Source organism: Trachypithecus francoisi, unplaced genomic scaffold (genome assembly GCF_009764315.1).
Source record: "Trachypithecus francoisi isolate TF-2019V2 unplaced genomic scaffold, Tfra_2.0 Lachesis_group2, whole genome shotgun sequence".
NCBI classification, from domain to species: domain Eukaryota; kingdom Metazoa; phylum Chordata; class Mammalia; order Primates; family Cercopithecidae; genus Trachypithecus; species Trachypithecus francoisi.
In genome coordinates, this window is record NW_022681465.1 from 115,022,995 (window position 1) to 115,046,750 (window position 23,756).

The 23,756-nt window shown below is 46.5% G+C and overlaps 1 protein-coding gene across 3 annotated transcripts; it reads right to left on the reverse strand.

The window, feature by feature from the left end:
* Positions 1-2,070: 2,070 nt before the first annotated feature.
* Positions 2,071-22,405, reverse strand: ZNF354A (zinc finger protein 354A). 3 transcript variants are annotated; one of them, XM_033180234.1, is made up of 5 exons: positions 20,650-20,732; positions 18,870-18,993; positions 18,664-18,790; positions 17,036-17,131; positions 2,071-4,189 (listed from the first exon to the last, which is right to left on the reverse strand). In XM_033180234.1, exons 3-5 carry the CDS (start codon positions 18,695-18,697, stop codon positions 2,628-2,630), a joined length of 1,692 nt encoding a protein of 563 aa, XP_033036125.1. In that variant the 5' UTR covers positions 18,698-18,790; positions 18,870-18,993; positions 20,650-20,732; the 3' UTR covers positions 2,071-2,627. The 3 variants fall into 3 exon arrangements, with proteins under 3 accessions (XP_033036125.1, XP_033036124.1, XP_033036127.1); XM_033180233.1 differs by lacking the exon at positions 18,870-18,993 and adding an exon at positions 22,237-22,405 and having other exon boundaries at positions 2,082-4,189; XM_033180236.1 differs by lacking the exon at positions 18,870-18,993 and adding an exon at positions 22,237-22,405 and having other exon boundaries at positions 4,056-4,189; positions 17,070-17,131.
* Between the last annotated feature and the right edge of the window lie 1,351 nt (positions 22,406-23,756).

Genomic DNA, 23,756 nt, shown 5'->3' on the forward strand with positions numbered 1-23,756 from the left:
CTCGCTAGTTCTAAATTAAGTTTCCCAAATGTGCCCTATTACCCACCTATACTTTGGCGCATGCAGTTTCCTCTTAATCGGAATGCGTCTCTCTGCCTCGGAGTTCCTATTGTTCTCCCCAAATAGAGCTCAGGCATCATTGCTCCTGGAAAGCTTTGATGTCTCCAGGCTCTCTTGATGAGTCTCTTTCTTCATCCTGTGCAAATCTTTACAATATTCTCATAGTGGAACATATTGTCGTAACTTATATGTCTATTGAAACAACAAAAACTGCAACATAATCTGCTTGCTCATTTGCTAATCCAATTCCATCCCCTTCCCCTCAATTCATGGCTTCTTGAACAAAAGCCTGTGTCTATCTTAAAACTTGTAGTTTTTTTTTTGTTTGTTTGTTTTTGAGACGGAGTCTCGCTCTGTCTCCCAGGCTAGAGTGCAGTGGCCGGATCTCAGCTCACTGCAAGCTCCGCCCCCCGGGTTCCCGCCGTTCTCCTGCCTCAGCCTCCCGAGTAGCTGGGGCTACAGGCGCCCGCCACCTCGCCCGGCTAGTTTTTTGTATTTTTTTTAGTAGAGACGGGCTTTCACCGGGTTAACCAGGATGGTGTGGATCTCCTGACCACGTGATCCGCCCAGTCTCGGCCTCCCAAAGTGCTGGGGTTACAGGCGTGAGCCACCGCGCCCGGCCAAAACTTGTAGTTTTAAGACTTGTAAACATATATAGTGCCTGCTCCAAAGTTAACAAATATTTACTGTTATGAGAAAAACTTGGGACTATAATGTCCCCCCTCAAACTGGGAAGGAGCTGAGACCAAAGAATGACTCAGACAAGTCCAGCTTGATGAGCAGATTTTATTATGATTTCCATACAGGGCGCTCCTGGACGGCAGCAGGACAGCTCTGGAGATCTGTACCACCTTGCACCTCTAAGCTGCTTTTAAGCCAGTTTTCTGGCTCTTTGCCTCATGTGTGTGATTGGACCGTTTGCTTAGTGTGTTCCCAGACACTCTGGGATGTTTGGGTTCACAGGGACACTTGCTCTTTGGTTGGGCACCATGGCCTTTCCCAGCCTTCAGGGCTCAAGCAGTGGATATAAACCCTTAGGTAACCCGGCGGGGATCTGTCACACTACACTGAGTTTATGAAACAATTCACATGTCTTGTTTGGGCTGCTGTAACAAAATACCTCATCATACTAGGTAACTAATAAAACATTTCTCACAGTTCTGGAGGCTGGGAAATCCATTTAAGGTGCTAGCATGTTTGGGGTCTGGTTATGGCCATCTTGATTCAAAGAAGGTATCTTATCACTGTGCCCTTACATGGCTGAAGGGCAGAACAAGCTCCCTTGGGGCTCTCTGATAAGGGCACTGAGGGCTCCGCCCTTATGACCTCATCACCTCTCCATACACCCCACTTCGTAATACCACCACCTTGGAGGTTAGCATTTGGACATATGGATTTTGGGGGAAAACATAAACATTCAGACCACAGCAACGTCCTTTTCAAGAGTTTGCCACAGGTGTTAGATTTGTTGAAAGTTCTTCTGATGTGTTCATTATACATTTAAAAAATACGTATTTAGGGCAGCTGGGCATGGTGGCTCATGCCTGTAATTCCAGCACTTTGGGAGGCTGAGGCGGGCTGATCAACTGAGGTCAGGTATTTGAGACCAGCCTAGCCAACATGGAGAAACCCCATCTCTACTAAAAATACAAAATTAGCTGGGTGTGGTGGCAGGTGCCTGTAATCCCAGCTACTCGCGAGGTTGAGGCAGGAGAATCACTTGATTCTTACTCCTGGGAGGTGGAGGCTGCGGCGAGCTCAGATCGTACCACTGCACTCCAGCCTGGGTGACAGAGTGAGACTCTGTCTCAAAAAAAAAAAAAAATACATACATACATACATATTTAGTAGCTTTAAACCTGAAATAATTGCCTGTTTTTCTATCTAATACAGTTTATGGCAAATAACTGGTACACTTTCCTAATAAATGACTTCAGAGAAATAAAAACCAAAACAAAGTTAAGACACAGTTGAGTAGAAAATTCCCAACTACTAGAACAAAAGACCAGATTTTTCTTTTCCTTTTTTAATGAAATCCATGCACAAGTTTGACATCAGGGTAGTAAAAGGACGAACCCCAGAGACTGAGAGGTAGTTCATAATTCATTTTTCTTTTATTTTGGTCCTCTTCTCTAAAAAGGTACAATTTGATCAATTCATTTGTATGCTATTAAAATGCAATAAAAATATTACATTTGGTGGTCTTCTAATGAGAAAGCTAAAGCACGCCTCCCCACCCACTCAAATCTGTTTCTGATGATCACGTGACATCTAGCATGTGTGTCTGTAGGAAAAGGGAAAAAGAAACCCATTTCACAAATGGCTGAAGTCAGTGTCTCCAGTGGTAAATTCTTCATCTCAGGTTACTTTTTTAAGTGTCTGACAAGCACAAACACTTTCCTCATATCTATTATATAGTTGAGGTTTATCCATGGAATTAAATACTTAATGAGGGCTAAATTATTATAGTTTATTTTCACATCCATTACATTTATTACATCTCTCTCAAAGATGCATTCTTTGATGAGCTTTGGTTTAAGGCTTTCACACAGACAAATCTATACTTTCTAGGAGTCCTCTTCAATGTGAATTTTATAATGATTCGTGAGGGATGACCTATGGTTGAAAAGTTTCCCACATGTATTACATTCATAGGGTTTCTCTCCAGTATGAATCCTCTGATGTGCAATACGTGATGAGCTTTGTCTGAAAGTTTTCCCACATGTATTACATTTAAAAGGTTTTTCTCCTGTATGAATCCTTCGATGTTGAATAAGAGCTGAACTTTGGCCAAAAGATATCCCACATTCCTCACATCGATATGGTTTCTCTCCAGTATGAATTCTCTGGTGATTACTAAGCGATGAGTTACACCTGAAAGTTTTCCCACACTCATTACATTTATAGGGTCTTTCTCCAGTATGCATTCTCTGATGTTGAATGAGAGCTGAACTCTGTCTGAAGGCTTTTCCACATACTTTACATTTACAGGGTTTCTCTCCGGTATGAATTCGCTCATGAATAATAAGTGTTGAGTGGGAACTTAAGGCTTTACCACATTCATTACAATTATAAAACTTCTCTCCAGTATGAATTATTCGGTGTCTATTAAGTCGTGAAATAGAAGTAAAGCCTTTCCCACATTCATTGCATCTATAGGGCTTTTCTCCAGTGTGAATTCTTTCATGTTGAATAAGAGATGCACTCTGGCTGAAGGCTCTCCCACATTCACTACATTTGAAAGGTTTCTCTCCAGTGTGAATTCTCTGATGATAACGAAGGGATGAGCTAGACTTAAAGGTGTTGCCACATTCATTACATAAGTAGGACTTCTTTCTAGAATGAATTCTTTGACATCCAGAAAGGGATGTGCTGCAACTAGATGCCTTCCTACCCGGATTATACTTACAAGGGTTTTCTTCAGCATGAATTTTTTGATGTATAAAAAGGCCTGACCTTTGGCTGAAGGATTTACTACATTCTTTACATCGATAGGATTTCTCCACAGTATGGGTTCTTAGATGTTTATAAAGGGATGTACTGAGAGTAAAGGCTTTCCCACATTCTTTACATATGTAGGGTTTCTCTCCAGTATGCGTTATTTGATGCTGAATAAGAGCTGAACTTTGGCTAAAGGCTTTTGAACATTCTTTACACTTAAATAATTTCTCTCCACTATGGTTTTTCTCATGTTTACGAAGGGATGAAGTGTTAATGAAGGTTTTTTCACACATACTACATTTATAGCGTTTATCTGCTGTAATTTTTGGCTGATTAAGTAAATGTGAATTCTGTTTGAAGCTGTTTCCTTGTATTTCACATTTTGGTGGTGTTTTTTCTCTGGGAAGTATCTGTTGCCTAATAAGCACTGACTTTGGGCTGAAGTTTTGGCTTAATTCAGTATTTTTATGGCTTCTTACTATAGTGGGGATTTTTTTGTGGGTGGCTGAAACTATCTGAAAACTTCCCTTTTTATCCTGCTTTTTCTCTAATCTGCCTTCATATATGTAAGGCTTTTCTAATTTCAAATCCCAAGGTACATTCCTGTTGGATCTTTTCAGTATCAGTCCCTGAAATGAAGAGTCTTGTGTTTGTGTTGACTTTGTGGTTTTATGACTGCTCTTCAATCCTGGAGGGAAAAAAAGAAATTGAAGATGTTTCATGAGATATCATAGCATTTGACTACCGAGACTAAATGTGTAGAAGGAATAAATATCAGTGATATTTAAATAAGGCACTGATATCTGTATGAAAAAATTGTAAGAAGAAAAAATAAGACAGACAGTATGATAACATATAATTGACAGCAATTTAAGTACTAGGGTGAAGAAAAAAATAAAACAAACCCATTTAAAGAGGGTGAGAAAGAGTGACCAGAAGAATTGGCTAATGAAGAACAGAGAAAAGTGTTGTAAGGGGAGCATGAGTTGGAAAAGGAAGTTTGGGCCGGGCGCGGTGGCTCAAGCCTGTAATCCCAGCACTTTGGGAGGCCGAGACGGGCAGATCACGAGGTCAGGAGATCGAGACCATCCTGGCTAACACGGTGAAACCCCATCTCTACTAAAAAATACAAAAAAGTAGCCGGGCGAGGTGGCAGGCGCCTGTAGTCCCAGCTACTCGGCAGGCTGAGGCAGGAGAATGGCGTGAACCCGGGAGGCAGAGCTTGCAGTGAGCTGAGATCCGGCCACTGCACTCCAGCCTGGGAGACAGAGTGAGACTCCATCTCAAAAAAAAAAAAAAAAAAAAAAAAAAAAAGAAAAAGGAAGTTTGGGGTCAGGACCCAAAACCCATGATGGAATCCTACAATTTATTTTTTGTGACATCTATCTTCTTGTGTAATTTTTTTTTGAGACAGTCTCACTCTGTTGCCCAGGCTAGATAGAGTGCATTGGCGCGATCTCGGCTCACTGCAACCTCTGTCTCCCAGCTTCAAGCAATTCTTGTGCCTCAGCCTCCTGAGTAGCTGGGATTACAGGCACCCGCCATCATGCCTAGCTAATTTTTGTAATTTTAGTAGAGACAGGATTTCACCATGTTGGCCAGGCTGGTCTTGAACTCCTGACCTCAAGTGATCCACCTAACTCGGCCTCCCAAAGTGTTTGGATTACAGGTGTGAGCCACTGGGCCCAGGCTTTGTGTAATTATTCTTAATCTGGAAAGTCCCTCCACCCCATGTCAAATTCCCTTATATCCTTCACATTTAGTTCAAAAATGGACTCTTTCAATCCTCTGAGCAGCCACAGTCCATTCTCCTTACTACAACACTTACCAGAGTATTAAACATATGTATTACTGACCTTTATAATATTTACACACATATACAGTATATTATAGTTATATATCTATGTCTGTATATATCTCACTTTCCTTTTCTAACATAACCGTTCTTCACAAGCAGATCAGCGTGCCCTATTTTCCTACAGATCCTCTAGACAGCACTCCAATTATATACAAAAGTTGTATGTTTTGTTAATCTGCCTTAATTACGTATACATTTCTAACTTGAACAATGTCAAATATTCTTACTTATGTAGTTCATATATATACAAATATGCATATGTATTATACATACATACACATTTCAGACCCTTGTAGAAGTTGCCTCCTAGGCCAACACATGGGTGATTAGAGAGGTTTCAGGGCCAGTTCAAACAGGAGGGCCCTGTTATTGAATTAATCGACAAGAGGTGCCACAAGACAGGCCTAGAGCCAAGAGCTGCAAGAGTGGAAGTTAGCCTATTCATGCATCAAGCAAGAGATGCTACATGGGAGGGCTGAAAAGAGTCAAAGATCAACAATAAGACAGGCATGGATATATAAGATAAAGCATGGTTAACATGGAAAAGTCAAGAACAGAATTGAAGAAATATTAAAATTGGATAAGAATACAATTCATTACTAAATTCTGTCGGGGATGGCTATACACATATCTTAGCATTTTCTCCTGGGGTAGAGGTAAGTGTTTAAAGGGATTATTTGTATCTCACTGTATTTGTGATTCCTACTTGACAGTTACTTTCACACATCTACACATTACTTCTGTTTAATAAACACAATACCTTTTGCTTTTCCCTTATTAGTGTTCACTCACTAGTTCCCTTCATTGATAGCTCTTCTTCATTCCTTCTTTGACAATGGTATTCCCTAGGGTTTAGGGTTTTTTTCACTCCACATACCCTCCTTGAGTAACTTCACATGCCCTCTATCTGTACACTATTTACTGTAAGGGAAAGCAGAATTTCTTTTTTTTTTTTTTTTTTCTTTTTTTTTTTTTTTTTTGAGGCGGAGTCTCGCTTTGTCGCCCGGACTGGAGTGCAGTGGCCGGATCTCAGCTCACTGCAAGCTCCGCCTCCCGGGTTTTACACCATTCTCCTGCCTCAGCCTCCCAAGTAGCTGGGACTACAGGCGCCTGCCATCTCGCCCGGCTAGTTTTTGTATTTTTAGTAGAGACGGGGTTTCACCGTGTTAGCCAGGATGGTCTCGATCTCCTGACCTCGTGATCCGCCCGTCTCGGCCTCCCAAAGTGCTGGGATTACAGGCTTGAGCCACCGCGCCCGGCCTGGAAAGCAGAATTTCTTAACTTTATGCTTAACACCTTCCTAGTTCCTTCTCTGTTTCAGTCTTGCTAAATTAAGTGATCAAATTTTAATACATTATTTGGGCCAAATATATGGAAGGGGCAGTGGCAAAAATGAAGTGCTTTTCCTTGTGTTTATCGGTCTTAATATATGTGCTGGGAAGAAGGCAGCAAGATTCTGCAACTTGAATTCTAGCTTGTAAGGCAACGATACAGAACCTACCTTAGGCCTAGTGTTAAGAAAGGCCCCTCACCTTTCCTAGAGCCCTGAGCAATGCGATCAGGTATTTAAATGGTATTTTGTTTGCCATGCATTACTATCTCTACCATAATCTCCTAACTAGTCTTGCCCTCTGTCAATTCAGCCTCCACAGTGCAGCCAGAATGTTTTTTTTTGTTTTTTTTTTGGAAATGGAGTCTCCCGTCACCCAGGCTGGAATGCAATGGCGCGATCTCAGGTCACTGCAACCTCCCCCTCCCGGGTTCAAGTGACTCTCCTGCCTCAGCCTCCTAAGTAGCTGGGATTACAGGTGCATGCCACCAGGCCTGGATAATTTTTGTATTTTTAGTAGAGACGGGGTTTCACCATGTTGGTCAGGCTGGTCTCTAACTCCTGACCTCATGATCCGCCTGCCTTGGCATCCCCAAAGTGCTGGGATTACAGGTGTGAGCTACCGCGCCCAGCCAATCTTTCTAAGATCATTATTTTACTATGTTGCAAACTTCCTTAAGGTCCTCCAACAGATTTTCAATGATTCACATCTGAAGTCTCTTAATACGGTGAATACAGTACTATCTGACCTGACCTTTAGCCACCTGTCCTCACCCCTCTCCCCTGGCTTCCTGCCAGGTAGGCCGAACTACATGCAGCTTCAGAGACACTCCATGACTTTTCCTTGTTTATCTTTACATATGCTGGCAGCATCCTTTCCATTCACAAATACTCATTAAGTGCCTACTATGGGCCAGGTAATGTTCTGGGGAATGCAGACAATGTATCCAATAAGAAGGGGTTCCAGCCTTCAAGGAGCTTATACTTTGGAGTGTGTGCATGCACGCCTGCTGGGGAAGGAGGGGGATGAAGGGACAGATAACAAGTACATAAATAAAAGTCATGTGGCTATCTGAGTAAAGTGCTCAAGAGCTCCCCGGGCAAACGAACCAGCAAACACAAAAGTGTGGCTGACTCAGGAACAGCAGAGAGACTGGCTAGAGTAAAGCAAGAAGAGGGAAAATGGTGAAATGATAAAATAAGAGTGGAACAGGCCGGGCACCGCAGGTCACAGCTGGAATCCCAGCACTCTGGGAGGCCGAGGTGGGTGGATCACCTGAGGTCAGGAGTTCAAGACTAGCCTGGCCAACATGGTGAAACCCATTCTCTACTAAAAATACAAAAATCAGCCAGGTGTGGTGGTGCATGCCCATAATCCCAGCTACTCGGGAGGCTGAGGCAGAGAATCACTTGAACCCGGGAGGCGGAGGCTGCAGTGAGCTGAGATTGCACCACTGCACTCTAGCCTGGGCGACAGAGTGAGACTCCGTCTCAAAAAAAAAAAAAACAAAAACCAAAAAACAAAATGAAAGAGTGGAGCAGGAGGCGGGGGACAAATCCTCTAAGGCCCAGGTCATGGTAAGGACTCTGGAATTTAAGCCTTACGGGAAGCTGGGGAATTATGTGTTCATCTGAGGTGGCTGCTGCGTGGACCGACTATGCCAGGCCACCAGTGGAAGCAGGGAGGGGAGAGGCTACTGAAGAAGCTACCGCAGCTCCTCAGGTGAGAAAGGGCTGGAGGCACAGATGACTACACCAGGCTGTCCTGAGAAGGAAGAGCTAGCGGGACTGAGAATAACAAGACTCAGGACTCCCAAGAAGCTGAGAGGGAAACAGGAAAGTTAGTGATCATGCCTAGGTTTCCAGCCAAAACTCTGAGTGCTGCCACCAATCACCAAGAAGGGGAAGACCAGGAAAGGGGCAGGTCTGAGGGGCATTCTGCTTCAGGTATGTTTGTGGTGGCTGAGATGCCTTAACAGAGTCGCAGGAAGACACCGAAATACTAGTTATATTTATGATTCTGGAGATCTGGGGAAGGTCAGAGCTACAGACAGGCATTTGGGGGTCAGCAGCATGTGGGTTTTATTTAAAGATGAAGAACTGAAAGGAATCACTTGGACACTGAAATATTTGGAGGTTAAGAAGAATAGTATCAGGAGAGTACAGTGTTCCAAAGCCAAAGGAAGAAGTACTTCAGGGAGGAGTGAATGATAACTGTGGCAAATAATTTGAGGACTAAAAACTTAATCCTGATTGTAGCAAGACAGAGGTTGTTTGGGATTTAATAACAGAGCTATCAGTGGAATCATAGGGAAGAAAGCCTGACTGGAGTGCGGGGAGGAAACAATGGGAGAGGAGAAAATAGAAACACCAAGAGCAGAAACCCTTTTCAACAGTTTCCAAAGGAGAGTAAGCAAATGAGACATAGGGGAGCTTTTATTTTTTAATGGATGTGATTACGACTCAAAAGTCCATTATCAATTCTGGAAAACTCACCCCAATTCTAAAATGCCAATATTTTAGTCCTGAAATCATGTTTTTCACTGAAGCGGACATGAATTTTGAATTGTGGACATCCTAACTCTTCCTTATGATCTGTTTAGAACTTTCCAGAGGCCTACAAATAGGTCTCCTGAGGTTCAGTTCAACCTTTGCTTCCTCCCAGAATCAAGCCCAGGCCTCAGCAACCTGATGAACAAGCTGAAGACCTAGGTTAGAAGCTGAGAAACCAGAACGATCTTGCTGACGGCCGCTGCCCTGACCAGTTCCTATTATTAGGTCTGGACTCTTCTACCTGGACGCCTACTACACCCAGACAGTGTTTCTTCAACCTGCTGTCCCTGGATGATTTCATTCACTCCCACACCTCCTACGTGTATGACTATCCTGAAAAATACTTTACTGAGGTCTTTCCAACTGCCGGCTACAATTTCCACTTGAGTATCTTTTTAAATTCAGCCTGTCCAAATCTGAACCCAGAGCATTCCTTTTCAAACCTTTTTTATATGTTTTCCAGTTCAAAATGACATCATGATCTCTTCAATTACTTTACCATAAATTCTTAGGTTTATCTTAGAATTTTCTCTTCCCTAGGCACTCATCAAAATCTTTACTTTTTTGTTTTTTGAGAGACAGGGTCTTGCTCTGTTACCCAGGCCGAAGTACACTGGTGCCATCATAGCTCACTGCAGCCTCAAACTGCCGGGCTCAAGTGATTCTCCCACCTCAGCCTCCTGAGCAGCAGGAACGACAGGTGCACACTGCCAAGCTTGGCTAATATTTTTATCTTTTGTAGAGACAGGGTTTCATTTTGTTGCCCAGGCTGCACATTCTCTTAAATCTCATCACTAAAATGTCTCTAACAAGCCATCATGAATATGTCTAAGTTCAGGATCTCCTTACTGTAGAGTGACTTGCTCCTGATCCTTAAGTTACTCCCTTGACCTGTTTCTCGCCTTTCCAGTATTACTTCCCACTGGATTTACCCCGCTTAATACACAGAATTGCTCATGTTATTTCAAAAAGCAGTGGTCATTCCTTACTTTATTAATTTATCAAATATTTTAAAAGCACGTACTATGTATTAGGCTCTGTCCTAGGCATCAGTGATCCACAGTTCCCTACGGATCCAGTAATTAAAAGGAACAGTTGATTTCTTCAAGGAGTTTATGGTTACACATTAGAAATGAAGACATCAACAGGTAATCACAATACAATGTGACAATTTCTACAAAAGAAACATAAGCTAGAAATGGACGTGACCATGCGCTTAGAATCATATCCAACTGTCCTTAGAGAGTGAGGGTGCAGATAGAAAAGGGGTGCAGCAGGAGGTTGCTGGAGTGTTTTGTAAGAACTGACATATAAGATGGGATGTGAATGGAATAACTATAGGCTAGATGAAGGGTCAGCATGAGGGCTGAAGGCAGCACCCAAGTCTTTGAACGCAAGTCAGTTTTCCAGACTTATTTGCTGGAGTATTCATCCCCACCTTGTCCTACAGCCAGAGTAACAGCTCCACCTATGGAAATCACCTTGTCCTACAGCCAGTCAGAGTAACAGCTCCACCTATGGAAATCACCTTGTCCTACAGCCAGTCAGAGTAACAGCTCCACCTATGGAAATCACCTTGTCCTACAGCCAGTCAGAGTAACAGCTCCACCTATGGAAATCACCTTGTCCTACAGCCAGTCAGAGTAACAGCTCCACCTATGAAAATGTCACTTGCATTTGCAGTCACACAGGGTTTTCTGGAGTCAGAGAACTCAGGGAGCAATCTGATGGGAACCATACATAAACTGTGATGGGGGTAGTATTGCATATTTGTAAACATCCTCCATAATCTTTGTGCTGGTGGAAAAGAGAAAAGCTGTTCTGGAAATTTTGTTGTAGTAACTCTTATCTGTAAAGCTTTTAACGTAGAAATTTTCATCATATGTAAAAGTAGTGTGAATTGTACAATGAATCTCCAAGCCAGCTTCAGTAACCACCAACACTATTCTATCTATAACCTTGTTATGGGCTGAATTGTATCACTCAAAGAAGACATGTAGAAGTCCTAACTTCCAGGACCTCAGAAGGTGACCTTATTTTAAAATATGGTCTTTGCAGGTTCAATCAAATTAAGATGAAGTCATTGGGTGAGCCCTAGTCCATCGTGACTGCTGTCCCTGTAAACTGGGGAAATCGGGACACAGGCATCCAGAAGGAAAGATGATGTGAAGACAGCGGGTGAACACAGTGTGAAGACGGAGGCACAGATAGGACTGACGCAGCTGCAGGCCATGGAGATCTCCAAGTCGGCCATCACTGCAAGCTAGCAAGAGGCCAGGAAGGATTCTACACAGAGTCTCAGAGGGAGTGGGGCCCTGCGAGTATCTTGATTTTGACCTTTAGAACTGTGAGACTGTAGATCTCTGTTGTTTTAAGCCACGAAGTGTGTGGTACTTCAGTATGGAGCCCTAGCAAACTAATACAAATCCTTACATCTCTTCCAGTAGATTATGCTACAGCAAATCCCAGACAGCAATCACTTCATCTGCAAAAACATCAAAACTACTCTTATCACACCCATCAAAATTGACACTATTGCTTCCAGTTACTTTTGCCCTTAGAATACATACCACTAATAAGTCAAACTGCTGCAATGTAAAGGCAATTCGAGTACTTCTTTCTGTGGCTAAGCCACCAATCTGGAACACAATTAGGGTTGTTTCATTCTGCTCTCAATATGTGGGGGGTACTTGCTCATTTTTGTTTAATTTTCTTTTATAATTTTTTTTTTTTTTTTGAGACGGAGTCTCGCTCTGTCGCCCAGGCTGGAGTGCAGTGGCCGGATCTCAGCTCACTGCAAGCTCCACCTCCCGGGTTCACGCCATTCTCCTGCCTCAGCCTCCCGAGTAGCTGGGACTACAGGCGCCCGCCACCTCGACCGGCTAGTTTTTTTTTTGTATTTTTTTAGTAGAGACGGGGTTTCACTGTGTTAGCCAGGATGGTCTCGATCTCCTGACCTCGTGATCCGCCCGTCTCGACCTCCCAAAGTGCTGGGATTACAGGCTTGAGCCACCGCGCCCGGCCTCTTTTATAATTTTATAAACCTTTTTTATAGTTCTGAAGTCAAAATTATGAGACCTCAGAGTTCTAGATTCTACCCCGTTCCATCCTTTGTATTCCTTCACCTTATAGATAGCCATCTTTATTGATCTCTTTTTATTCTTTTTCTTTTGCTTTTATCTTTCTAAAAAACAAATAATTGCACTGCTTAATGACTGGGATATGTTCTGAGATATGCGTTGTTAGCAATGTTGTCGTTGTGCAGTCATCACAGAGAGTACTTACACAAATCTAGATGGTACAGGCTACTGCACACCTAGGCTATACGGTATAGCCTGTTGCTCCTGGGCTACACCCCTATACAGCATGTTGCTTAACTGAACACCGTAGGCTACTATAACACAATTATAAGTATTTGCGCATCTAAACATATTTAAACATAGAAAAGGGACAGGAAAAATGCAGTATTATCATGTAAGGGACCATCATCACATATGTAGGCCATCACTGACTGAAACATTATGTGGTCCATGACAGTATAAGCAAATACACACACTCTTCTTGGCATCCCCCACCCACCTTTCTTAGATAACAATACTAACTGCTCTGTTCTGTACTTATTCTCACATTCTGGAGATCACCCCATCATTCCACTTTACAGCTGTGTGGATGTACCACAGTTTATTATCCTTGGAGTGCCTTAGCTTTAGTTCTATACCCCCAATTCTTCTCACTCTGCATCTTTCCACAGGCAACTTCAATTGTAGACTCATCCTCTAAGCAAGATAGCAGCTTACATGCCTCAAAGTCAACACACCTAAAACCAAACCCACGATTCTTCCCTTCAACCTGGTCAACCCCATGTCTCTGTAAATGGCACCAGTTCTGAATCAAAACCTTAAGAGTTATCCTTAATACTTCTCCCTTCCTTAGCCCCTCATCTAATCAATTACCAAGACCTGTTTATTCTGCCAACCAAACCTGCCTCACATTCGTCTACCTTTCCCCATCTACTGCCACCATCCCATCACGAGCCTTGCCTCCAATGTCACGTGCCTCTCCTGATTTTCCTTAGAGTACGCTTCCACCTGTCTTCCCCACGGGTTCATTTCTCTCTGCCTGGCTTCCTGAAATGCTGGAGTTCCTCAAGATTCAGTCCTAGGCTCTTTCTCACTCTTACTGTAATATGAATGCTCTCCCTAGGCCAACTCACCCTCCCCCATTATTTCAATTATTCTATATTGATAAGGTTCTTCCAAATTTACATTTCATGCTCAGTCTATATTTTGAGGTACTGTACTCCAAAATTAACACTACTTGTCATCGCCATTGGGATAACTAGGTCAACCAAAAACAACTCAATTTAATTAATCTAAAACCAAATTTATATCACCTCCAAATCTGATCTCCTTCTAGTGTTCCTGTGTCACTGAATGACATCACCGACCATCACAGAACAAACCAGAAACCAAGCAAGCATCCCTGACAACCCCATCTCCCTTTTGTTTGTTTTTATTTTCTTTGTTACCCCATCTCCTCTATCTTCCATGTCTCACAGTCCTGCTAGGTGTATCTCCTGGACATCTCTGGGACTGGTTCACTTCTTTCTGTTTCCAACACCACTAACGTAGTCCAAGTCACTCATGCATTCATTATGTAACTGGATGCCTACCCTTGCCAGGGACTGTTTTAGGTTCTTGGAAAACAGGAGTGAAACGGAGTGAATGAAACAGGCAGCCCCCCTACGGCAGCTTACAATGCAGAGGCAGAGACAGATCGTGAAGAAATAGGTACTATTACACAGTGCTAAGCACAGGGAGGGAAAAGAAACAGCAGGCTGAGGAGATGATGTGGGGGATGGAGGGCCGTGTGTCAGATGAGCTGTGCCTGTGTGAGCCGAAGCCTGTGCAGCACAAGGAAGTGAGTGAGCCACACGGGCCCATGACCACCACAAAGAAAAGTCCCAGACAGAAAAAAGCAAGGGAGAGGCCCTGAGTGGGGCCTGCTTGGCCCCCTGACAAACTGCAGGGTGGCCGAGGGTGATCAGAGGCCTTGAATGAAGGACAGAGTAGGGTGAAGAGGTAGCCAGGGCCAGACCATGTAGCGTATTCCTCCCAAAGGAGAGTTAAAAAGATAGGCAAGTGTGGTTCCCGTATCAAAAAAATCTCAACTTTCTTCAGGGAGGAGAAAGCTCTCCCCAGCACAGGGGCTGTGGGGACCGAGGATGCCCGCCCTGCAGCTCCTTGCTGGACCCACGGCACAAGGGGCCGTCACTGAGCCCTCTGGACCCGACAAGCCCTGCACTGTGGCCCTCAGGTTCTCCATATGGGCTGGCGGCTGCAGAACGCAGCCGGGGCCTGCCCTGTGCTACTTATGGTTCCTCAGAGCCTGTGCTTGGCTCTCAAGCACCAACCAAACCCTGTGACAGGGCCCACAGCTCTCTCGGGAACCTGTTCCGCCTTCTCCTCACTGACTTTGCTTCTCCGGACCTTCAAGAACACCATTTCTTTTGTTTTTGAGATGGAGTCTCGCTCTGTTGCCCAGGCTGGAGTGCAGTGGTGTGATCTCGGCTCACTGCAAGCTCCGCCTCCCGGTTCATGCCATTCTCCTGCCTCAGCCTCCCAGGTAGCTGGGACTACAGGCGCCCACCACCACGTCCAACTGATTTTTGTATTTTTAGTAGAGACGGGATTTCACTGTGGTCTCGATCTCCTGACCTCGTGATCCGCCTACCTCGGTCTCCCAAAGTGCTGGGATTACAGGCGTGAGCCACCGCGCTCGTCCTACAAACACCATTTCTTAGGCCTGGAGCAATTCTCCACATTCTTGGATCCTGGGCCCTTCCTCAGGGAAGCCTTTGCTGGCGCCACCTGCCTGCTCTGCACTCTCACAGCACCGAGTGAAATCTTTCCCACGTGGTCCTCACTGGAACGTGTCCTTCTGTGCCTTGTGTGCAACTGTGTGTTCACCTTGTCCCCCCACTAGATCGTGCACTCCAGAAGCGCAAGACCTGCATCCCTTTCTGCCCAGTGCTAAACAAGGGACAACAAAGCTGTGGGTGAGGGTTCAACCTCAATCCCCCAGAGCCAGAGCCCCCCCAGCTCAACCACTCTCAGTCTCCCAACCGTGCTCAGTCCCCCAACTGCTCTCAGTCCCCCAACTGCGCTCAGTCCCCCAACCGCGCTCAGTCCCCCAACCGCGCTCAGTCCCCCACTGCCACAACGGCCCCTCCTCATTTCTCTCCTCTGATTACTTCTCGGGCTCTGTCAGATTCCTCCTGCTTAAGCACCTCGCAAATGCTGTTTCCTGAAATTCGGGCCTCCACTCAGCCCCTCACCCGGCCAGCTCCACGTTTCTAATGCCCCGTCATTCTGATGGCTCCCTGACCTCCCTTGAGTCTCGGCCCTGTCACTTACACACCTGCCCACCAGCGATCTCCACCTGACTACTTCACTCACATCTCAAGCGAGATCCATCACACACACACCTGCTCCTGTGCCCTGATCACGTGGGCGCTTCCTCCTCCCCCCTCACAAACTCACGGCAAGTGCCTTCATCCAGACCTTCCCACCTCCTGCCTCCCTCCATGACTGCAATGGTTCTGCAAGGCTTCCTGCCTTTTTTTCTTTTGAGACAGAGTCTCGCTCTGTCACCCAGGCTGGAGTGAAGTGGCACAATCTCGGCTCACTCCGCCTCAAAGGTTCAAGCGATTCTCCTGCCTCAGCCTCCTGAGTAGCCGGGATTACAGGCATGCACCACCACACCTGGCTAATTTTTGTATTTTTAGTAGAGATGGGGTTTTGCCATGTTGGCCAGGCTGGTCTCAAACTCCTGACCTCAGGTGAGCTGCCTGCCTCGGCCTCCCAAAGTGCTGGGATTACAGGCGTGAGCCACCATGCCCAGCGTTTTGCGTCACTTTCAATCACGATACTTCTAACATGACCATTCTTGTAAATTCAAATCACATAAGAACGTCACGAATATATTCTCTTTGTGAAAAATTAAAACTACACGTAAACAACGTCCCCTTCCACAGGACCCATTCTCAATCCTATTCCAAGTGTCACTAATGTCACCAGTTAATTAAGGTGTGTCCTCCTAACCTTTCTCTCTGGGCTTACGTGCACATGACACATACACATAATTTTCATTAAACATAAATGGTGGCGTCCTAACAATGCTCTGTAACTTACTGGGAGCTCTGTCCACGTCCCTGGACTCTTGTTTTCAGGGTGGTGATGCCCACCAGAGTAAGGACACGCCGCAGGTCCTTTAGCTGTTCTTACACTGATGGAAACTCAACTGTTTCTGATTCAGACCAACTTTTCTAAGATATCAGGGACCATACGATTCCTTGCCCAAATCCTTCAATTATTTCCAGTGCTCCATGGGACAGTTTCCACCTCTTAGAACGGTGCCAAAGCTCTTACCACGCGGCCCTTCCCCAGCTTTCTATTTCCTTCCTCACCTCCTCCTTTCCCAAATACACACTGAGCTTCAGCCAGAGTGATTATTTGAAATTCCTGAAAACATACTATGTTTGCTGCCTGAATACATGAAAATACAGCCCCATTCTAAAACAACAGGAAAGAAAAAGAAAAGAGATTCTGAGAGATTCATGGGGAAGTGATTACAAGGGAGTAATCGTGTCTAAGAGCCTGGGCTTCCCCTTCCCCACCCCTTCTTGAGGTCTGAGAATTCTCAAGGGAGTTTCCAACCAACACTCCTACCTCCTCTCATTAACCAGACCGCTGTCTGCAGCGATTCCCAAGCACCTTGGGCCACCCACTTACCCAGAGAGGAGTCGCCAGAACTGTCTTTCTCTACCTTCCAGGGATCTTCTCCTTGCTGCAACAGGGAGATCACTTTTGGTTTGGTAAATGGGAGTCCTGCACATAGACAAAAAACCAAAACAAAACAAATCAGACTTGGTTTTGCTTTGATACAGTTATCCCAAATTTAAACACAGAACTCATAGGATGGTACAAAGAGCTTCTGTGTAGTGCTTAAGTTGTGCCCCTAGGAGGTAAGTGGGTAGGGTAAGGAAAAGACAAGTGACTTGTAGGACATGACTTTGGTATAATTAATTCTGTTAGGAAAATATGATCGACATGCAGTATTGGTAATAGGATGCCATAAGCTTTCTATAAAAGAGGAAACGTTAAGATAGAGAGACCGGTTAAAATTTATAAGTAGGTTATCTATGAAAAGGATTATGTACCAGGTAGCTTGTTTAAAATGAGAAAACACTATCTGACTCCTCCCCCTTTTTTTTGAGGAGGAGTCTCGCTCTATTGCCAGGCTGGAGTGCAGTGACACAATCTTGGCTCACTGCAGCCTCTGCCTCCCAGGTTCAAGTGATTCTCCTGCCTCAGTCTCCCAAGTAGCTGGGACTGCAGGAGCATGCCACCACGCCTAAATTTTTTGTATTTTCAGTAGAGATGGGGTTTCACCATGTTGGCCAGGATGGTCTTGATCTCCTGACCTTGTGATCCGTGTGCCTCGGTCTCCCAAAGTGCTGGGATTATGGGTGTGAGCCACCGCACCCGGCCTATCTGACTGCCTTTGAAGGATGGCAGTGATCAGCACACTATGGGTCATGGGCCAAATCCAGACCACTGCCTGTTTATGTATGGCCCTGTGCCAAGAATGGTGGAAATAAAAAAAGAAATATGTTACAGAGACCATTATGCAACCCACAAAGCCTAAAATCTTTACTATGTGCCTTTATTTATTTATTTTTGAGACCGAGTCTCGCTGTCGCCCAGGCTGGAGTGCAGTGGCGGGAACTCGGCTCACTGCAAGCTCCGCCTCCTGGGTTCACACCATTCTCCTGCCTCAGCCTCCAGGGCAGCTGGGACTACAGGTGCCCAGCATCACACCCAGCTAATTTTTTTGTATTTTTTAGTAGAGACTGAGTTTGACCGTATTAGCCAGGATGGTTTCTATCTCCTGACCTCATGATCTGTATGCCTCGGCCTCCCAAAGTGCTGTGATTACAGGCGTGAGCCACCGCGCCCGGCCTACATGGCTTTTTATAGTAAAAGTTTGCTGATCCCTGGAAAAGACCACTGGGAAAGGCAAGTGGCAGGCCTAGAGGCTGAACGAAGCCCCCTGTTGGGAGACGAGCAAACTACAGAATCGTTGGGAAATGATGCCTGAATCATGGACAAGCTTCGAGTGTGCAATTTACATGGAGGGAGAATAATGATTATCAATACCACCTTTTCCATTCCCAGACACGGGGCAATTCCATGCCTATAAGGGGAGTATGTTTTTAATGTTTATTTATAGAGATTTGATTTGTATAATCCTCATACTCAGCTCAAGTTTTTCAGTGACCAACTGCTTTTATTCAGGGAAGGAGGTGCTGAGATATCCCAATTTTCGAATTCTGTTTCTACAGGGGAAACTTCCTTACCCAGTGAGACCAGGTTCCTGTAGTTCTCCAGCATCACATCCCGGTACAAGTTTCTCTGAGAAGGAGCCAGCTTTCTCCACTCATCCCGGGTAAAGAGCACAGCCACATCCTCGAACGTCAGTGAAACCTATAAGGACAAGTCATTCCAGCTCACCCAGGACCCCCCTCACAGAGTGGATGGGATGGCAGTGGGGAAGACAGGCTACCCGTGAAACACTTCTGATACTATTCAAGCTTCTGATGGTTCCAGGTCATTCCTTTAATGAACAATTGGCCAGTAACAAATATATACTGAGTGGCACACAGTGAGATTCGGGCCTTGTGCAGCCACTGTAAGAGATGGGTAGAGGGATTATGGCCATTAGTGGGAGTGTTCATTAGAAAACTCTTTCTGATGGCGATTTGATAATACATATTAGAACCCTTAAAGTATACTCTTTAAAGTACCAATTACTCTATTTGTACTGTAATGAACAGTGCACAAAAGTACACACATGAACATATTCATGGTGTTTGCAAGAGCAAAAAACCAGGAACAATCTAAATACTTAATGATGGAGGTTAGGTTAAATAACTTAAGGTACTCCCTGTGTGTTTACTCAAGCTTTAGGATAGTAATGATGAAAAGTAAAATAGCTATAATTTATTGAAGGCTTTCTATGGGCCAAGTATTGCTCTCAGAGCTTTGTCAGTCTGCCCAGTATAATCTTTATTTAACATTCACAACAATCCTACGAAGACGATACTATTTTTGTTACCACTTTACTCAAGAGAAAACAAAGTCACAGACAAGATATTTGTCCAGGTCACACAGTCACTGACAAGCTGTGTGACTTGTACACATTTTTTTTTCCCCTAGAGATGGAGTTTGGCTCTTGCTGCCTAGGTTGGAGTGCAATGGCATGATCTTGGCTCACCGTAACCTCCATCTCCCAGGTTCAAGTAATTCTCTTGCCTTAGCCTCCTGAGTAGCTGGGATTACAGGCATTCGACACCATGCCCAGCTAATTTTTGTATTTTTAGCAGAGACAGGGTTCCACCATGTTGGCCAGGCTGGTCTCAAACTCCTAACCTCAGGTGATCTGCCTGCCTCGGCCGCCCAAAGTGCTGGGATTACAGGTGTTAGCCACTGCGGCCGGCTGACTTGTACACATTTCTTATCCTGTGACTTTGTTTTTTCTTGTGTAATTCAAATCCAGGCACATGCCTGACTGAGCCTCCATTCTTAACTACTCTGTAAAACTGCCTTTTAATGCCTGCCCCTTAGGGTTAAGAAATAAATGTGGTAATCTACATAATGAAGACGGATAGCGATGATGGTTGCACAACAATGTGAAAGTACTTAAAATGCCACTGAATTATACACTTAAAACGGTAAATTTTATGTTATATATATTTTGCCACAATAAAAAAAAGTTAAAATGGTAACATACATGGTAGCATACATACATACACACACACACAAATGTGTATAGAAAATTATTTATTCGGGCTGGGTGCAGTGGTGCATGTCTGTAATCCCAGCACTTTGGGAGGCTGAGGCGGGTGGATTACCTGAGGTCAGGAGTTTGAGACCAGCCTGGCCAACGTGGTGAAACCCCGTCTCTAATAAAAACACAAAAAAAACTTAGCCGGGCGTGATGGCGGGCGACTGTAATCCCAGCTACTCCAGAGGCTGAGGCAGGAAAACTGCTTGAACCCAGGAGGCAGAGGTTGCAGTGAGCAGCCAAGATCCCGCCACTGCCTGGGCGATAAAGCGAGACTCAAAAAAAAATAATAATAATAATAAAAAATAAAAAAGAACCACTAGCCATGGATGGGGAGGGCGGGAGGTCCTCCCTACAGAATCCACCACTCATGAGGGCGGACCAGCTCCTCCAAGGGAAAAGGACTTGGGCTCCATCCTGGCTGAAGACGGTCCGGGTGAAGAACCTCAGTTACTGGGGAAAATCCACCCACTAGGATCTGGAAGGGCAGTGAGCTCACCTGGGGCCTCGCTTCCCGCCGCCCAGCAGCCATGTCCTCTCCGGGCTCTCCCCTGAGGACGGTGCAGTCTCCAGCAGGCAGAGCTGAGAAGGAAAAGGGAGCCGGGAAGAAGCCCCTTATGCTTTCCAGCCCTGGAATCCGCAGCTCTGAAACCCCGACTCCCGCTGAGGAAGACCCCGGGCGCCCTCACAGGGAGTCGGGAGGAGCCAGGAGCCCGCGGACCAGAACAGCGCCGGGCCGCCGTCCAGGCCCGGGTCTCCCAGGCTTGGGGCGTACGGAGGGGACGCCGGACCCGCAGAGGCAGCAGCGACCCGCCGAGCCCGCCAGGGCCAGGGCCCCCCGCGCCGCTGAGTCCCTCGGCGCCAGCTGGCACTACCTGCACCCGCCGCACCGCTCAAGAAACTGAGGCAGCGCCGAGCACCTGCTCCGCTCACGCCCCTGCAAGGCTGGCCGGGACTCCCACAACCACGGCCCCGGGGACGACTTCCCTCCGCCTCAAGCCTTTCCCAGCCTGTTCCTCTCTCTCCCACCAAGGATTCACCTCCTGATTCTACAGAAAACGGCTTTTTTTTTTTCCCTGAGGCGGGGCCTCGCTCTGTCGCCCAGGCTGGAGTGCAGTGGCGCGATCTCGGTTCACTGCAAACTCTGCCTTCCAGGTTCAAGCAATTCTCCTGCCTCAGCCTCCCGAGTAGCTGGGACTACAGGCGCCCGCCACCATGCCCGGCTAATTTTTGTATTTTTAGTAGAGAGAGGTTTCACCGTATTGCCCAGGCTGGTCTCGAACTCCTGATCTCGGGTGATCTGCCCGCCTTGGCATCCCAAAATGCTAGGATTACAGGTGTGAGCCACCACGCCCGACCCCACGTATCCCATTTCTAACACAATGCTTCATTTTTATTGTTTTTTGAGACGGAGTCTCGCTCTGTTGTCCAGGCTGGAGGACAGTGGGGCGATCTCGGCTCACTGCAAGCTCCGCCTCCCGGGTTCACGCCATTCTCCTGCCTCAGCCTCCCGAGTAGCTGGGACTACAGGCGCCGCCACCTCGCCCAGCTAATATTTGTATTTTTAGTACAGACGAGGTTTCACCGTGTTAGGATGGTTTCGATCTCCTGACTTCGTGATCCGCCCGCCTCGGCCTCCCAAAGTGCTGGGATTACAGGCGTGAGCCACCGCGCCCGGCCAGAAAACGGCTTTGAAGAGGAAAGCACTGGGTGTCCCGAGGCGGGAGGGGAGGGGTAGCCGTCCTGGGTACGGGCTCGGAAACCGGGGCCCGGCTGCGTCCGCCCTGCCCTCGGGGTCCCGGTGTCCCGACTCCACGAGGCCCACACGGAGTGGACAAGGCGGGCCCGGGAGGAAACGCCAGGCCCCGCGTCCACGGCTGGCTGCGGCGAGTCAGACGCAGGTGCACCGGCCGCGGCGAGGGAACGCCCTGCGGGGGTGCGAGAGTCCAGGTCCCGGCGCGGGGGCCGGTGACAGACGCGGGAGTGCCCGCCAGCGCCCACAAAGGCTTTCTGAGCCCCGGCGGCTGCAGACCGTCCCCGCGCCGGGTGCCGCCTCCTCCCGGCCTGGCCCGCCTCCGCCGCTCACCTCCCTAAGCTCAGGCGTTCCCAGGCCGCGCCTCCCCGGCCGCACTCTGCAGGCGGGAGGCTCCGGAACCGCCGGGCCGGACTGCAGGCTCGCGACCCGGCTCCGCCCCGGCGGCGTCTAGGCGACCTCAGGCCCCGCGCCGCTCAACCCGCGGCGCGCCGGGGACCAGGAGGGGCGGGGCAGCCGCTGAGGCCGCTGGGAAATGGAGTCCACGGGAGGATGCCGGCTTTCGAAGAAGTGTAGTTCTTTGCGTTTGAGGCGGGGTCCAGGCTGAGCTGTTAGGCGCCCACACGCCACAAGAGGGCCCCATGTGAGCTGGAGGGCCCAGGTTCCTGGTTATAGGAAAGAGAAGAGGAGGTACTCGGAAGGCAGTAACTTGCAACTCTGTGTCAGTGTGAATTTCGGGAGGGAGGGCGTGGGTGGCAGGAAAACAACGGCCCGGAACAGAACTGTTTCCCCTCAGTTATTCACCAGAGGGGCACTGAGCACCTGGTGTGTGCTAAGCACGGATGCAAGTGGTTTCAAATGCATCAATGAATGAAACAAACGTCATTGCCGCGGGGAACATTTTTTTGGGGGTAGGGAGCAGACAATAAGCCATACACATAATTATATAACATCCTGGGGGATAAATGTGGGGAGAAAAAGGGTATGTGGAGGGTTTCGTCGCTGAGGTGAGAATGGACGAGGTCTCCCAGGAAGTGCCTAAAGCACAGGGGACGGAGGTTCCAGCTACTCTGAAGCCAACGGATGTATATATATATATATTTAACTAAATCTTCACCGTTACAAAAAGAACACCGGCTCTATTTAGAAAGTTTGGCGCTTCCCTACTGAAGAACATGCCTTGAACATCTGAATTTGTCAATATTCTCCCTCAGTGGCATTTTTGATAGCTTCATTGCATTCCATTGCATTTAATTATTATTATTATTATTTTAAAAAAGTTTAATTGGCTGGGGGCGGTGGCTCATGTCTGTACTCCCAGCACTTTGGGAGGCAGAGGCGGGTTGATCACGAGGTCAATCCAAGACCAGCCTGACCAAGATGGTGAAACCCCCGTGTCTACTAAAAATACAAAAATTAGCTGGGCGTGGTAGGGGCGCCTGTAGTCCCAGCTACTCGGGAGGCTGAGGCAGAGAATTGCTTGAACGGGGCGGGGGGGAGGGGGGGCGGAGCTTGCAGTGAGCCGAGATTGCGCCACTGCACAGAGCGAGACTCCGTCTCAAAAAAACAAAACAAAGTTTCATTAAATTAAGCTTATTTCAATATATTTAAACTAGTTATTTATATAATTTATATTTTAGTTGTTTATATTATTTCAAATTTTTTAATACCTTTAATATCCTTGCAGCTATATCTTTGAAGATTATTTTCTTAAACCGCTTTAAATTGACGAGAGAGAGCAAAGTGGGAGGGGCCATACACATTCCAAACAACCACATCTCAGGAGAACTCACTCACTATGATGAAAACAGCATGAGGGTGGCCGTCCCCAGACCCCTCCCTCAACCTTTGGG

What these genes read in the sequence shown, in the direction of transcription:
- ZNF354A (XM_033180233.1), bottom strand. Translation starts at nt 20,682, where the DNA reads ATGGCTGCTGGGCGGCGGGAAGCGAGGCCCCAG. An exon ending in GGCGGGAAGCGAGGCCCCAG is followed by an intron (nt 18,791 to 20,649) that starts GTGAGCTCACTG and finishes TTGTCCTTATAG; the next exon opens with GTTTCACTGACGTTCGAGGA. An exon ending in CAGGAACCTGGTCTCACTGG is followed by an intron (nt 17,132 to 18,663) that starts GTAAGGAAGTTT and finishes GTCTATGTGCAG; the next exon opens with GACTCCCATTTACCAAACCA.